Source organism: Pithys albifrons, chromosome 3, assembly GCF_047495875.1.
Source record: "Pithys albifrons albifrons isolate INPA30051 chromosome 3, PitAlb_v1, whole genome shotgun sequence".
In the NCBI taxonomy this organism is placed as follows: domain Eukaryota; kingdom Metazoa; phylum Chordata; class Aves; order Passeriformes; family Thamnophilidae; genus Pithys; species Pithys albifrons.
The window spans coordinates 2,917,649-2,932,998 of record NC_092460.1 but is presented as its reverse complement, the minus strand read 5'-3'; the positions used below and the strand labels follow the sequence as shown (position 1 = coordinate 2,932,998).

General features: G+C 42.4%; 1 protein-coding gene across 1 annotated transcript in view; it reads left to right on the top strand.

Annotated features, from left to right (window-relative positions):
* Positions 1-1,508: 1,508 nt before the first annotated feature.
* The window catches only part of LOC139669196 (contactin-6-like), a 112,037-nt gene continuing 98,195 nt past the window's right edge, over positions 1,509-15,350 (top strand). The window contains exons 1-4 of the mRNA XM_071549644.1: positions 1,509-1,560; positions 2,087-2,104; positions 2,988-3,114; positions 13,828-14,003. Of these exons, the coding sequence (XP_071405745.1) occupies positions 1,509-1,560; positions 2,087-2,104; positions 2,988-3,114; positions 13,828-14,003 (373 nt within the window). The remainder of the gene's footprint in view (positions 1,561-2,086; positions 2,105-2,987; positions 3,115-13,827; positions 14,004-15,350) is intronic.

Genomic DNA, 15,350 nt, shown 5'->3' with positions numbered 1-15,350 from the left:
TTTGCACTAAGAAGCTTTTTAGAGTTTGGATCTTGCTGTTATTCTGGTCTCTTTATTCTTGTGAACTTCCAGGAGGATTCACTGATATGGTACAGATTGAGGCATGGAATGGTTTGGTTGGAAGGGACATTAAAGCCCACCCAGTGCTACCCCTGCCATGGGCAGGGACACCTCCCACCAGCCCAGGGTGCTCCAAGCCCTGTCCAACCTGGCCTTGGACACTCCCAGGGATGGGGCAGCCACACCAGGGCCTGCCCACCCTCACCATCTGCACCTTCCCAGGGAGCAGCACGACCCCTCCATGCCTTCTGCATGAACCCCAGGGAGGAAAGAACACCCCCAGCCCATCATTAATTCCTAAAGCAAGACCTGAAGCTGCTTGTTCTGCCCCACCAAGGGCTCATCACCACAAAATACCATGGACACAGAGATGGTCCCAGAAGCTGCAAATACTGCAGATCTTTCAGCCCAACAGAACTGTCCCTTCTGCTCCTGGAGCAAAGGATCCTCTTGACTTTGGCCACTTGGAGCTGATTCCCTCAGACAAACCCAAATCTCACTCCACAAATGGAGGGTGATGTTCCCAGGACACTCCCAGGTTCACCCAACCAGCTCTGTCTGATGTCACTGAGGAGTTTGGAATAATGGTAATTACAACTCCTCCACTTTGCAAAAAAAAAAAAATCTTATAGAAAGGAAGATCTGTGGGAGGAAAGGGATTTTAAAACTCAGTTTGTTTGTAATATTGGTCCACTGAGTTGTCTTTACACACTGCCCAGGCTGGGGCTGGGCCAGCCTGAATTGCTCTCAGCATGTGCTGCTTGGCATTTCCAGCTGGGCACAAACCTCAGAAGGAGCTCAACCTGAAGCCAACCAGAGTCAGAGAAGAGGAAAGAACAGGGAGCAGGATTTGGCTGGAAATAAATTCTGGATTTCTCCTTCTTTCTCCTTGTTTGGATGAGACAAGGCAGAAACATTGAAATAGTTATTTTTGACCAACTGAAACCTCTTTAGCTGCACTGGGCAGGAATCCTCAGCCCAACAGAACTGAGCATTGCCCATCAGGCAGGGAAAGGGAGCTCTGGGATCTTCCTGCTGGTCCATAATTATGGAAAATCCAGGGCTCCTCCCCTTCCATTGGCACTGTGCTAATCTCTGCTTTGGCTGAGACAATACCATGTAATGAAGGAAAGAGCATTGATTCATTTTCACCCTTTGCATCTGAATTCTGACTGCATAATTATGGGCTTTGTGGAGATCAAACTGATTTGGTGTCATAAAGAAACACAGTTGAACTTCTAAAACATTTCAAAACAAGAGCTGATATTTGTTTTCCAGCACCACATCGAGGACTCACACTTGATTTTCATATATAAAAATGATACATTTAATCAAACATTTGCAGCCCAATAGATTCAGAAAATCTGAATTATTTAAATCTTTTTATTTTTTTAATAAATAAACAGCCCAACAGAGATTCATTTATCACATGTATCTCTGGAGGAATCATGGGGACTGCATTGAATCTGGAGAATGGGGAGAAATATATGACCATTTTCTGTAGGAAACACAAAAGGATGTGTCAGGAAATTAGAACTGACCAGCCTGACCTTTTCTATAAATAAGAGATGGACTCCTAGGACACCATTGGCTCAGAAAGTGCACATCATTTCTCACAAATTTGGGGTTATTTTCTGCAGCAAGAAAAGGATATTAAAGAGAAAACAAACTGATAGCAAGAAGTTGCCTGTACTGAAATTCCTGGAGAGCATTTTTGTGACAGGAAAAGGAGCTGTTGGAACAAAATTTTGTGTCCTTATTCAACACCTGAAGGGCCTCCTGTAATAAGGACGTGGAAAGGGGATGCAAGAATTAAGATGTTCAATAGTCTGCAGATGACAAATAAGGTGAAATTCCATTTAGAACAAAACAGGGGAAATTAATTCCAGATTTACCAAAATATTTCCATTTTTATGAGATGAAGGAGGGATTTTTATGGACATCAAGTAGCTCCCCCCTGGCCCACCCAACTAAATTGACTGAAAATGTGCAACAATCACCTCTGGGTCGTTTTGCTCTTTCACAGCTTTTCACTGTCAGGAAGGTAAGGAGAAGAACTGGGGAAATTATCCCAGAAGGGAAAAAAAAATCCTCCCAAAGAACAGACAAGTCAAAGGGACAGTTGTAGAATCAGTGAAAAAAAAAGTCTTTAAATTGGTCAAGGGATTAAAATTAAAAGAGTGGCAGGAGAAAAAAAAAAACAAACAAAAACAAAAGACTATTTAGCCATACCCAGCCAGCCCCTCTGAGAGTTGCTCTGCCTTCCAAATGTCTTCTCCCCACCACAGGAAAGACAGGCATGGAAAAGAGAAATAGTTCTGGTTTGCTTTCCAATCATTTCATTCTGAAAGTGGGAAATAAAAGGTGATTATTTAATGCCAATTCTGGCTGAAAAGGACCAGAAAGGGGGGGGGAGGAAGCACCAAACCCAACATCAAACAAACAAAAACCCCCCAAACAAACCCAAACCAGGCCAGCTGAAGGACACAAAATAATAATACAGCCAAGGCTGGGGAGGCTGGGAGGGGAAGAGGTGAGTGATGTGCTCAGACTGTGGTGTGACCAAAGACAGAAAACCAAATTCCAGCCTCTCCTGTGCCACTTGGTGTCCAAGGCACAAGCCTGAGGTAAATGGGGACATTCTAATATTTGGACTTAGAGCTGCATGGGAAATGTGCAGAGAAGCCAATCTCTCCTGTCACCTGCACCATAAATCACCAGCACCAGGGATCTGGGATTTTATTATATATGAAATATATATATGAAATACTCCCTCCTTAACAGTCAAATGGCTGCAGGTGGATTCTCAGCTGAATGTAATGGCAGACCTGAACTTCTGCCTGAGAGCAAAGGACTCCAAAGGACAATTTGATGTGCAAGGACACACCGAAGACACCTAATCTTAAATAATTGTTTTTCTTTCACAGGGGAAGAAACCCTTCATGGGCCTATTTTTATCCAAGAGCCATATGATGTCACTTATCCCATGGGCTCAGCACACCCAGAGCTCCTGCTGAACTGCACAGCCCAAGGAGATCCACCCCCACACTACAGGTGAAGTCAACTTTGGGCAAGGGTTGTCTCTCACTGGGAATCTTTGAGCTGGGTTTTAATCAGGAATAAAGAGATTTCCACCCCATGAAATGCGTGGAGCACTCACAGAGAGTAAATTTTAGGGGAAATATTTTTGTTAGTCTGATGTTGAAAAAATTCACCTGGGAAAAGAAAGCACAGCATTGAAAACCATCCCTGAAGTACTTTAATATACACAAAATTAATCGTGAAGCCACAGAACAGCTGGGAAAAAAATGGGAAAATGGAAGTGCTGCCCATCTGTATGTGATCAAACCTTCCATCCAACAGTAAATGCTTGGAAAGCAGAGGGGGGACATCCTTACCCATTTCTAATTCTCACATTTCAGGTAAATATTTATAGTGATTATTCAGAGAAATAGCTCCAATACTTACCTTGGAAATAGTTCCAATACTCACCTTGGAAATAGTTCCAATACTCACCTTGGAAATAGCTCCAATACTCACCTTGGAAATAGTTCCAATACTCACCTTGGAAATAGTTCCAATACTCACCTTGGAAATAGCTCCAATACTCACCTTGCAAAGCTCTCTAGACTCACTTAATAAAACCTTGGTACATAGGACTGGGTTTTTCCTTCAATAATTGTGGAATTATCATTTAGAACATAACTTGTTGTCCCAAGGAGCTGAAAACCTGAGTTGGATAAGAGAAAAAAATGGGAATCAGGAAAAAAAAAAGCCACTGTGCTTTCTTCAGAAAATAAGGGGGAAAGTAATAATTTGGGGAAAGGAAAATTAGATATAAAAAAGAAATCATTCATGCAAGACATGAAAGAAAATTGTGTCCTACCACATTCTTAGGGAATATTTATTGAGCAGCTTTGAAGTGCTCACACAAGAACCTCCTGGCTCTGCCAACCCCTGGTGAGCAGCTTGGCTTGTCCTTCAGGTGGGGATTTGTTCCCAAACATTGTGCTGCTGAAGGACCATTTCATGTCCTTTTTTGTGTCACTTCCAATCCCATCTGTCCTTTCCAACACCACGTCATGAATCCCAAGCTCATGTCATGAATCCCAAGTTCACGTCATGAATCCCAAGTTCATGTCATGAATCCCAAATTCATGTCATGAATCCCAAGTTCACATCATGAATCCCAAGTTCACATCATGAATCCCAAATTCACGTCATGAATCCCAAGTTCATGTCATAAATCCCAAGTTCACGTCATGAATCCCAAATTCATGTCATGAATCCCAAATTCACATCATGAATCCCAAATTCACATCATGAATCCCAAATTCACGTCATGAGTCCCAAGTTCATGTCATAAATCCCAAGTTCACGTCATGAATCCCAAATTCATGTCATGAATCCCAAATTCACATCATGAATCCCAAATTCACATCATGAATCCCAAATTCACGTCATGAGTCCCAAGTTCACGTCATGAATCCCAAGTTCACATCATGAATCCCAAGTTCATGTCATGAATCCCAAGTTCACATCATGAATCCCAAGTTCACGTCATGAATCCCAAATTCACATCATGAATCCCAAATTCACGTCATGAAGCCCAAATTCCTGTCATGAATCCCAAATTCACATCATGAATCCCAAATTCACGTCATGAATCCCAAATTCCTGTCATGAATCCCAAGTTCACATCATGAATCCCAAGCTCATGTCATGAATCCCAAATTCACGTCATGAATCCCAAGCTCCAAGTTCACATCATGAATCCCAAGCTCACCTCATGAATCCCAAATTCACGTCATGAATCCCAAGTTCATCCCTCCCTTTGCTTCCTACCCATTTACAGTCTCCTCAGAGCCAGGAAATTCCAGAACTCTTGCATTCCAAGCAAGAATTCCTGTGGATTCCTCACAGCCCCCCATCAGCAGCAGAGGCAGCAGGTCCATGAGGCAGGAGAGCTGTGAGGTCTCTCCATCACGTATCTGGGACTCACATTTATCTTTCATTCTTTTCTTCCCAGCCATTAATTAGATTAATTTATAATTATTTTATGCACCACCAGGCCATTTTTCAAGGCCTCAGTTTCTCCAGAAAGCCCAGATGGACATCTGGGGGTGGGTCCTGAGCCACTGAGCTCCCTTAGGATCCATCAGACCATCACTGCTCTTACCCATGACTTGGAAGGATCTGGGAGTCTCCAACATTTTTGGATTTCACTGGAGCTCCTGACACCTCTGGCAGCTCAGGATGGAGCCCACACAGTCAAAGTTCCAACAATTTTAGATAAATCAAGCAGAGTATGACATTTTAATCACATCTGTTGTTGAGTGATGGCAAAGGAACTGCTGGGAGGTTCCTCTTTGATTCACAAACACAGAACCACTGGAGCAGGAATAAAGTTAGACACAACTTCATTCATTATTTAGCATTTTTTACAGCAAGAAATATGCTGACAAATGCCTTTTCTTTGAATAAAAAGAATGCTTGGCATTCCCTAAAAGTTTTATTTTAATATGCACCATGTTATTCTTCTGGGCTCCTGGAATAGAGTCATCATTTTTTTGGGGCTTTATTTCAAAATATTGTGTGCCTGACAACCAAAATGCAAGAATTGTATCGAGCTGCAGGAGCCAGAAGGGCTAAAAAATAAACCCAAGAAACTCTGATTTCCTGGTGGAAGTTCCAGAGAACATGAATCTGATTATACCTGAAGCTGAAAGAGCTCTGAAATCAGCACATCTGTTAGGAAATGTGTCTGTATTTCCTGAGAAACACAGTGTCTTGGTTTGAGATAAGCAACTGCCAACCCCCCCAAGCACAGAGAGAAAAGCCTCCCTCCTAACACCAGGGAAAGGGAGGAAAAGAGAGGGGAAAGAAAAAAAAACACTTCAAACTGCATTTATACTAAAACTACATGTATTTTTCACAGAAAGAAAGAGACAATTAGAAGAGAGTACAAATATTCACTCACACAAGTCTGCAACAAGTTCCCCACCTCAACTTCTTAATGAACACACAAATTCTACTGTCCTAACTACACATTACTTAAGAAAAACCTTATTCCCCAGGGAGACAAACCCAAGCAGAAAGGAGAGACCCAGAACAACACAGTTTACTTTCCTGAGATCCCCTGTGAGCCAGTGGTGGGCCTGGTCCTCTCCATCCCCCCTGGGACAGCATCGTGTGTCCTCCCAAGAGGAGGCTGAGAAGAGACTGCCTTAACCACTCCCACACTGGTTCCTACTGCCCTGGAGATGATGCCATAATGTGGGATGGAATACAAAATTACTGGCTAGGAGAGGTCAGCTGTCAGCTCAGCCCAGCTCAAGTCAGCTGACAGCTTCAGCCTAGTCCAGACTTCAGAGCCCAAATTTAGGCCCACCTGGGTGAACCCATGACAAATTGCCATTCCCCCCCCAAGCACAGAGAGAAAAGCCTCCCTCCTAACACCAGGGAAAGGGAGGAAAAGAAAGGGGAAAGAAAAAAACCACTTCAAACTGCATTTATACTAAAACTATACATATATTTTTCACAGAAAGAAAGAGACAATTAGAAGAGAGTACAAATATACACTCACACAAGTCTGCAACAACAAGTTCCCCACCTCAACTTCATAACAAACACACAAATTCTACTGTCCTAACTACACATTACTTAAGAAGAAGCTTATTCCCCAGGGAGACAAACCCAAGCAGAAAGGAGAGACCCAGAACAACACAGTTTACTTTCCTGAGATCCCCTGTGAGCCAGTGGTGGGCCTGGTCCTCTCCATCCCCCCTGGGACAGCATCGTGTGTCCTCCCAAGAGGAGGCTGAGAAGAGACTGCCTTAACCACTCCCACACTGGTTCCTACTGCCCTGGAGATGATGCCATAATGTGGGATGGAATACAAACTTACTGGCTAGCAGAGGTCAGCTGTTGGCTCAGCCCAGCTCAAGTCAGCTGACAGCTTCAGCCTAGTCCAGACTTCAGAGCCCAAATCTAGGCCCACCTGGGTGAACCCATAACACACAGTTTTATCTCTGATGCCTTTTTTATAAAGGCAGGAGGGTTTATTCCAGGTGCATTTTTCCAGCTCTTTCCCTCTGTGCTGCTGCTGGTAAACAAACCTGACCTTCACATTACAGTCATAATTGTTTGCACTTCAGCTCTTTCCTGTAGTCACTTGAGGGTTTATCACCAACTAACTCAGGTAATGAATTTTACTCCTTCTTTTTCCTCCTTCCAGCCCATCCATGAACACACTGTGGTGTTTTCAGCAGTATTTGGATTTTTTTTTTGTATGATTTCGGGTGCTCTGAGGCTTTTCCTGCACTTACATTCAATATCAGAGTAATCAGAGTCTGCATTTTCCTGCCACTTGGAAAGGGAGGGTGTTTCCCCCTCAATAATCTGCTCAGAGAGCAGCCAATAAATCAGAAATCCAAGGGCAGCACAAAGAATGTTCATTAGAACAATATTTTAACAGCATAACTGGGAGTGAGGCACTAAAAGAAGATGCAGAGATCCCAATTCCACCCAAATCCAAGTGCCACAGGGGGATCAAATGAAAGGGAGGGGAACAGAAACTCAGGGGCTCCAGTGATTGCATCAAATATGTTTATAATCCTTGCATAAAACTGCAAAATGAGTCCCAATAATTCCAAATTAGAGCTGCCTCATTCATCCCCCTGCAAACCAAGTTGCAGCCCTGCTCTGATGTGATTTTCCCTGAAATTCCTTGGCTTTAGTGCAGGTTCTGCTTCAGGAAAAAAGGGGTGGCATTAAAAGCTCCCCCAGTCTCTGTTGTCTTGTTCACAGTCAAGAGTTTTTAAACTTCTCATTTTCACCCTCAGTGGAAATGCTGAACATTAAGGGGGGGGGGGTTTGCAAATCTTTTTTCCCAATTATGAGGAAATTATCAGGTGGCTTGGCAGGACATTTCCCAATTATGAGGAAATTATCAGGTGGCTTGGCAGGACAATTCCATTTGAATGCAAATAATCCAGGAAACAGAGAACACAAAGACATCTTTAAAATATAGATATTTTTTATTCCAGGAGCACAGTGGAAAGATGATTTATTAAATCATGGAAGGATTTATCCACTCCCATTCTTTGGGTTCCTTGGGAACTGTGAAGTCAACATCAGAATATAACAATTTTTTTTTTTTCAAGTTTAGGTTCTCAAACAATTGATCTGGATGAATTTCCTATAACTGATGGAAGTATTTTTTTTTTCAGTGAAGCTTTTCAATGCTACAAATTTTTCCCAGATTTCTGTGTATTAATAAAATCCAGAACACACCAAATCATTAAATCCTTGCCCACCCCATGAATTCATTAATTCCCTTCCCTTCAATCATGTAAACATATTAATTAGGAGAAAGCCCCCACCAGGAGATGAACCCCTGATCTATATGCAAAGTTTAATAATCATTGTACCACGGTGATTAAAATGATTAAAATGATTATGGGGATACTGTGAGGAATTCATTTGCAGCAACTAAACCCAATGTCTGAGCATTTGTTTGGGAAAACAATTATAGATCTTAATTGGGAGCCGTGTAATGATGACAGCAGTTATTTCAGTGATTGATTCTGAAATTAAAAAAAGAGCTGGCAAACTAAATGCCAGAATCTCTCAGATTAGAAAAATGGGAAGCTTTAGATGGAAATCCTGGAATATGGCAAAACCCTGGGGTTGGGATGGGGAACACACTGCTCCAATTTTCCTCATCTTTGAAAGAAATTACGAAAAGAAAGTCAAAATATCTCCCAAAAAACAGCAGCAAAAGCCCCAGAGCAACTACAGCAAAACACAGAAAAGAAGCAGAGCAGCAGTAGAGGAACATCAAAAATCAGATGGTCAGCAATTCCATGTGAATTCCTCAGTGCTGCTGAATCCATGGCAGAGGAGCAGGGATTGGGAGAGCCAGAGAAGTCATTCCGTGTTTCTAGAATTTACCCTCAGAATTCCACCATTTTCATATTAATGACTCATTAGACTCAAAACCAAGTGGCCACTCTGAAGGGCAGGATTTTTGCTGCCTCTGCCTGTGCTGGGGGAGGTTCCCTTGGAACACAGAATTCCATTTCTCAGCCCAGAGTGAAAATCTCCTTGGAAAAATTCAGCTCCTGAGCAGAGTGAGAGTGTGGAGAAAGGTCTGGGGGGGGCTGAACTGAGTCCTGTGCTGCAAATCCAGGTCAGATCCTCCAGGAATAGAGTCAAGGGCCAAGTTTCCTTCAGTTTGTTAACAGCAAATAGCAAAAAAAATGACATTTTTTTATGCTCTGACCCTTGAGATAATTAACAAGGAGTTGATTGGCCTTGGTTTGGGCACTGCCTGCAACCCAAAGTGAGGCATCACCACCCTTGGGTGGGGTTTGCATCCTGGGGAGGGGTTGGCATCACACCCACAAAGAAGTACAGGTGGCTGGGATGCAAAATTAGGAGAAGGAATGACATGGTTGTGCAGTTTTAGGACTGCTGGCGACACAAAAATTGCATGAACAACCCCAAAAAGTGTGTTAATAACCCCAAAAAGTGTGTTAACAACCCCAAAAAGTGTGTTAATAACCCCAAAAAGTGTGTTAACAACCCCAAAAAGTGTGTTAATAACCCCAAAAAGTGTGTTAATAACCCCAAAAAGTGTGTTAACTGCCCAAAAAGTGTGTTAACAACCCCAAAAAGTGTGTTAATAACCCCAAAAAGTGTGTTAATAACCCCAAAAAGTGTGTTAACTGCCCAAAAAGTTCATGAACAACCCCAAGAAGTGCATGAACAACCCCAAAAAGTGAATTAACAATGACAAAAAGTGCATGAACAACCCCAAAAAGTGCATTAACAACCACAAAAAGTGCAAAAACAACCCCAAAATGTGCATTAACAACCACAAAAAGTTCATGAACAACCCCAAGAAGTGCATGAACAACCCCAAAAATTGCATTAACAACCCCAAAAAGTGCATTAACAATGACAAAAAGTTCATTAACGACCCCTAAAAATTCATGAACAACCCCAAAAAGTGCATGAACAACCCCAAAATTGCATTAACAATCCCAAAAAGTGCATGAACAATGCCAAAAAATGTATGAACAACCCCCAAAACTGTGTGAACATCCACAAAAGGGCATTAACAACCCCAAAAAGTTCATGAACAACCCCAAAAAGTGCATTTAGAACCCCAAAATTGCATTAACAATCCCAAAAAGTGCATGAACAACCCCAAAAAGTTCATTAACAACCACAAAAATGCATGAACAACCCCAAAAAGTGCATTAACCATGACAAAAAGTGCATTAGCAACCCCAAAAATGCATGAACAACCCCCAAAACTGCGTGAACATCCACAAAAGGGCATGAACAACCCCAAAAAGTGCATTAATAATGACAAAAAGTGCATGAACAACCCCTAAAAATTCATGACCAATCCCAAAAAGTGCATTAACAACCCCAAAAAGTGCATTAACATCCACAAAAGGGCATTAACAACCCCAAAAATTTCATGAACAATCCCAAAATGTGCATGAACAACCCCAAAAATGCATGAACAACCCCCAAAACTGCGTGAACATCCACAAAAAGTGCATTAACAACCTCAAAAAGTGCATTAACAACCACAAAAAGTGCATTAACAACCTCAAAAAGTGCATTAACAACCACAAAAAGGGCATTAACAACCTCAAAAAGTGCATTAACAACCACAAAAAGGGCATTAACAACCTCAAAAAGTGCATTAACAACCACAAAAAGTGCATTAACAACCTCAAAAAGTGCATTAACAACCACAAAAAGGGCATTAACAACCTCAAAAAGTGCATTAACAACCACAAAAAGGGCATTAACAACCTCAAAAAGTGCATTAACAACCACAAAAAGGGCATTAATAATGACAAAAAGTGCATGAACAACCCCTAAAAATTCATGAACAATCCCAAAAAGGGCATTAACAGCCACAAAATGTGCATTAAGCCCAAAAAGTTCATGAACAACTCCAAAAAAGTGCACAAACAAACCCCAAAAAGTGCAGTAACAAACCCAAAAAGTGCATTAACAATGACAAAAAGTGCATGAACAACCCCAAAAAGTGCATTGACAATCCCAAAAAGTGCATGAACAACCCCTAAAAATTCATGAACAAACACAAAATGTGCATTAACAACCCAAAAAGTGCATTAACAATGAAAAAAAGTGCATGAACAACCCCTAAAAATTCATGAACAATCCCAAAAAGGGCATGAACAACCCCAAAAAGTGCATTAACAGCCACAAAATGTGAATTAACAAGCCAAAAAAGTGCATGAACAACCCCAAAAAGTTCATGAACAACCACAAAAAGTGCATAAACAACCCCAAAAAGTTCATGAACAACCCCAAAAAGTGCATTAACAATGAGAAAAAGTGCATGAACAACCCCAAAATGTGAATTAACAACCCCAAAAAGTGCATTAACAACCCCAAAATGTGCATGAACAACCCCAAAAATGCATGAACAACCCCCAAAACTGCGTGAACATCCACAAAAATGCATGAACAACCCCAAGAAGTGCATTAACAATGACAAAAAGTGCATAAACAACCCCAAAAAGTGCATTAACAATGACAAAAAGTGCATGAACAACCCCTAAAAATTCATGAACAATCCCAAAAAGGGCGTTAACAACCCCAAAAAGTGCATTAACAGCCCCAAAAAGTGCATTAACAACCACAAAAAGTGCACTAGCAACCCCAAAATGTGCCTTAACAACCCCAAATGTTCATGAACAACCCCAAGAAGTGCATGAACAACCCCAAAAAGTGCATTAACAAGCCCAAAAGTGCATGAACAACCACAAAAAATGCACTAACAACCCCAAAAAGTGCATGAACAACCCCAAAAGTGCATAAACAACCCCAAAAAGTCAATTAACAATGACAAAAAGTGCAAAAACAACCCCAAAAAGTGCATCAACAACCTCAAAAAGTTCATGAACAACCCCAAGAAGTGCAGGAACAATCCCAAAAAGTTTATGAACAACCCCAAAAAGTGCATGAACAACCCCAAAAATTGCATTAACAACCCCAAAAAGTGCATTAACATCCACAAAAGGGCATTAACAACCCCAAAAATTTCATGAACAACCCCAAAAAGGGCATGAACAACCCCAAAAAGTGCATTAACAACCCCAAAAAGTGCATGAACAACCCCAAAAAGTGCATTAACATCCACAAAAGGGCATTAACAACCCCAAAAATTTCATGAACAATCCCAAAATGTGCATGAACAACCCCAAAAATGCATGAACAACCCCCAAAACTGCGTGAACATCCACAAAAGGGCATTAACAACCACAAAAAGGGCATTAACAACCTCAAAAAGTGCATTAACAACCCCAAAAAGTGCATTAACAATGACAAAAAGTGCATGAACAACCCCTAAAAATTCATGAACAATCCCAAAAAGGGCATTAACAGCCACAAAATGTGCATTAACAAGCCCAAAAAGTTCATGAACAACTCCAAAAAGTGCATAAACAACCCCAAAAAGTGCAGTAACAAGCATAAAAAGTGCATTAACAATGACTAAAAGTGCATGAACAACCCCAAAAAGTGCATTGACAATCCCAAAAAGGGCATTAACAACCCCAAAATGTGCATGAACAACCCCAAAAAGTTCATTAACAACCCCAAGAAGTGCATGAACAACCCCAAAATGTGCATTAACAACCACAAAAATGCATGAACAACCCCAAAAAGTGCATTAACAATGACAAAAAGTGCATGACCAACCCCAAAAAGTTCATGAACAACCACAAAAAGTGCATGACCAACCCCAAAATGTGCATTGACAACCCCTAAAAATTCATTAACAACCCCAAGAAGTGCATGAACAACCCCAAAAAGTTCATGAACAACGCCCAAAAGTGCATTAAACCCCCAAAAAGTGAATTAAAAGCCCCCAAAATTCACGAACAAGCCCAAAGTTTGCATTAAATAAATGCAGAGTCCTTTACTCTTCCTTTGGCCCTCCTGTGGGTAATGAAGATTCAACCCTAACGTGCCTGATGGCAAAGCCACCCAATTCCCCTTCTTGAAACACGGAATATTTATTTCCTTTGAAATATGGATTTTGAGATCAGCTCAGTTGGTTCAAACTTGGTTGTAACAATGCCAAGGTCAGGGGTTCAATCCCCTGTATGAGCCACTGACTGAAGAGTTGGACTCCATGATCCTTGTGGGTCCCTCCCCAACTCAGAATAATCTGGAATTCTGTGATCTGGAAACAGCTGGGCAGTGCTGCAGACACAATCTCTGCTCACTGGACTGGGGGAAAAAAGGAGATTTTAAAATTTTCAAATTATCCTCACCCAGTTTTTTGGGCCACCCTCTGAAGGGAGATCCTTCCTGAGCTGTGTCTGCAACTCTTGCAGCCAAATTTAGGATTTCTCATTGCTGCAGAGCACGTTTGTATTATAAAAAATAACGTTGTAGGCAAAGCATAACCTCCCTCCCTGCTGGTTGGGATAACTTTGTGTGTGGGAATAAGTTATAATTAGGTTTTTTTTGTGGACATTTGGGCGAGCACTGGTGATTAACAGTAAAGATTTCCCAAAGAACACAATTATTGCCATCATTAAGATTGATGCAAGGAGCGGTCTGGTGTGACAAATGAAATAATTTTTGTGCTCTTTAACTCCCTGTTTTATCATCCCAGGTGTGCTACAGCACACTGCTTAAGATAAATATGAAGAGGCTCTGTAAATTATAAGCATAATTTGATTTTTTTCCCCCTCAAAGGTGGAAGCAAAATGGCACAGATATTGATCTCACCCTGAGTTATCACTACAGGTTGGTTGGAGGCAGCTTGGCAATCAATAACCCACATAAAAATCAGGATATTGGAACATACCAGTGTTTGGCCACAAATTCCTTTGGAACAATCATGAGCAGGAAGGCAAAGCTTCAGTTTGCATGTAAGTTGGGAAGATTGGATTTATCAGCATTAATTGCCTATTAATTCTGCACATGGACTGTCATTTGGTGTGTAATTCATAGAATCATAGAATGGATTGGGTTGGAAAAGACCTCCAAGATCATCGAGTCCAACCCTTGGTCCAACTCTAGTCCCTTTACCAGATCATGGCACTCAGTGCCACGGCCAATCTGTGTTTAAAAATCTCCAGGAAGGTGAATCCACCCCCTCTCTGGGCAGCCCATTCCAATCCCTGAGCACTCTCTCTGCAAAGAATTTCTTTCTCATCTCCAACTTCAATTTCCCCTGGCAGAGCTTGAGCCCATCGTGCCCCCTTGTCCTATTGCTGAGTGCCTGGGAGAAGAGACCAACCCCCACCTGGCCAGAACTTCCCTTCAGGCAGTTCCAGACAGTGCTGAGGTCACCTCTGAGCCTCCTCTTCTCCAGGCTGAACACCCCCAGCTCCCTCAGCCTCTCCCCACAGCACTTGTGCTCCAGTCCCTTCTCCAGCCTCGTTGCTCTTCTCTGGCCCCGCTCCAGCCCCTCAATGTCCTTTCTGAACTGAGGGGCCCAGAACTGAACACAACACTCAAGGTGTGGCCTCCCCAAGGCAGAGTCCAGGGGAAGGGTCACTGCCCTGGGCCTGCTGGCCACGCTAGTTTGGATCCAGGCCAGGATCCCCTTGGCCTTCTTGGCCACCTGGGCACACTGGTGGCTCCTGTTGAGCTTCCTGTCCCTCAGTCCCCGCAGGTCCCTCTGCCTGGCTGCTCTCCAGCCACTCTGTGCCCAGCCTGGAGCGCTGCAGGGGTTGGGGTGTCTTTTTACTACAAGGTAACTGGCTCAGAGTTTGAGTCTGAGTTAATGAAACCTCCAGAAACTATTGTACTTGTCAGCTTAATATGTGAGAAATACTTTTTCCCTCTGTTTGAGATAGTGAGTTCTCCGAGAAGCAAAAATAAATGCGGGATGAGATTAGAAATATGTCTTGAGCTTCAGCTGGAGTTTCCTGCTTATCCTCTGTTCAAAACAGAGCTGTCAAAGGAAAGCTGCAGGAGGAAGAGGGTACAGAAAGCAGTGGCAGAGATTATTAAAGCTACAAGCTGGAAATGAGAGGCAGCATCAGGGAGAGAGAGCACATAAATGCATTAGTGGCACGCAGGGGCTTCCAGTCCTGTGCCATCCTTGCCTTCTTCAGAAGGGTTGCTTTGTCACAAACAAACCTGAAAGGCCCCACAAATCCTGCCAGCAGCACGTTCTGAGCAGCTGAAGGGAGTCGTGCAAGAGCTGGAGCTGCTGCTCTGGAATTTGGTGAAAATCTCTGGTAGCAGAGCCCACCTGGTGCAGCCAG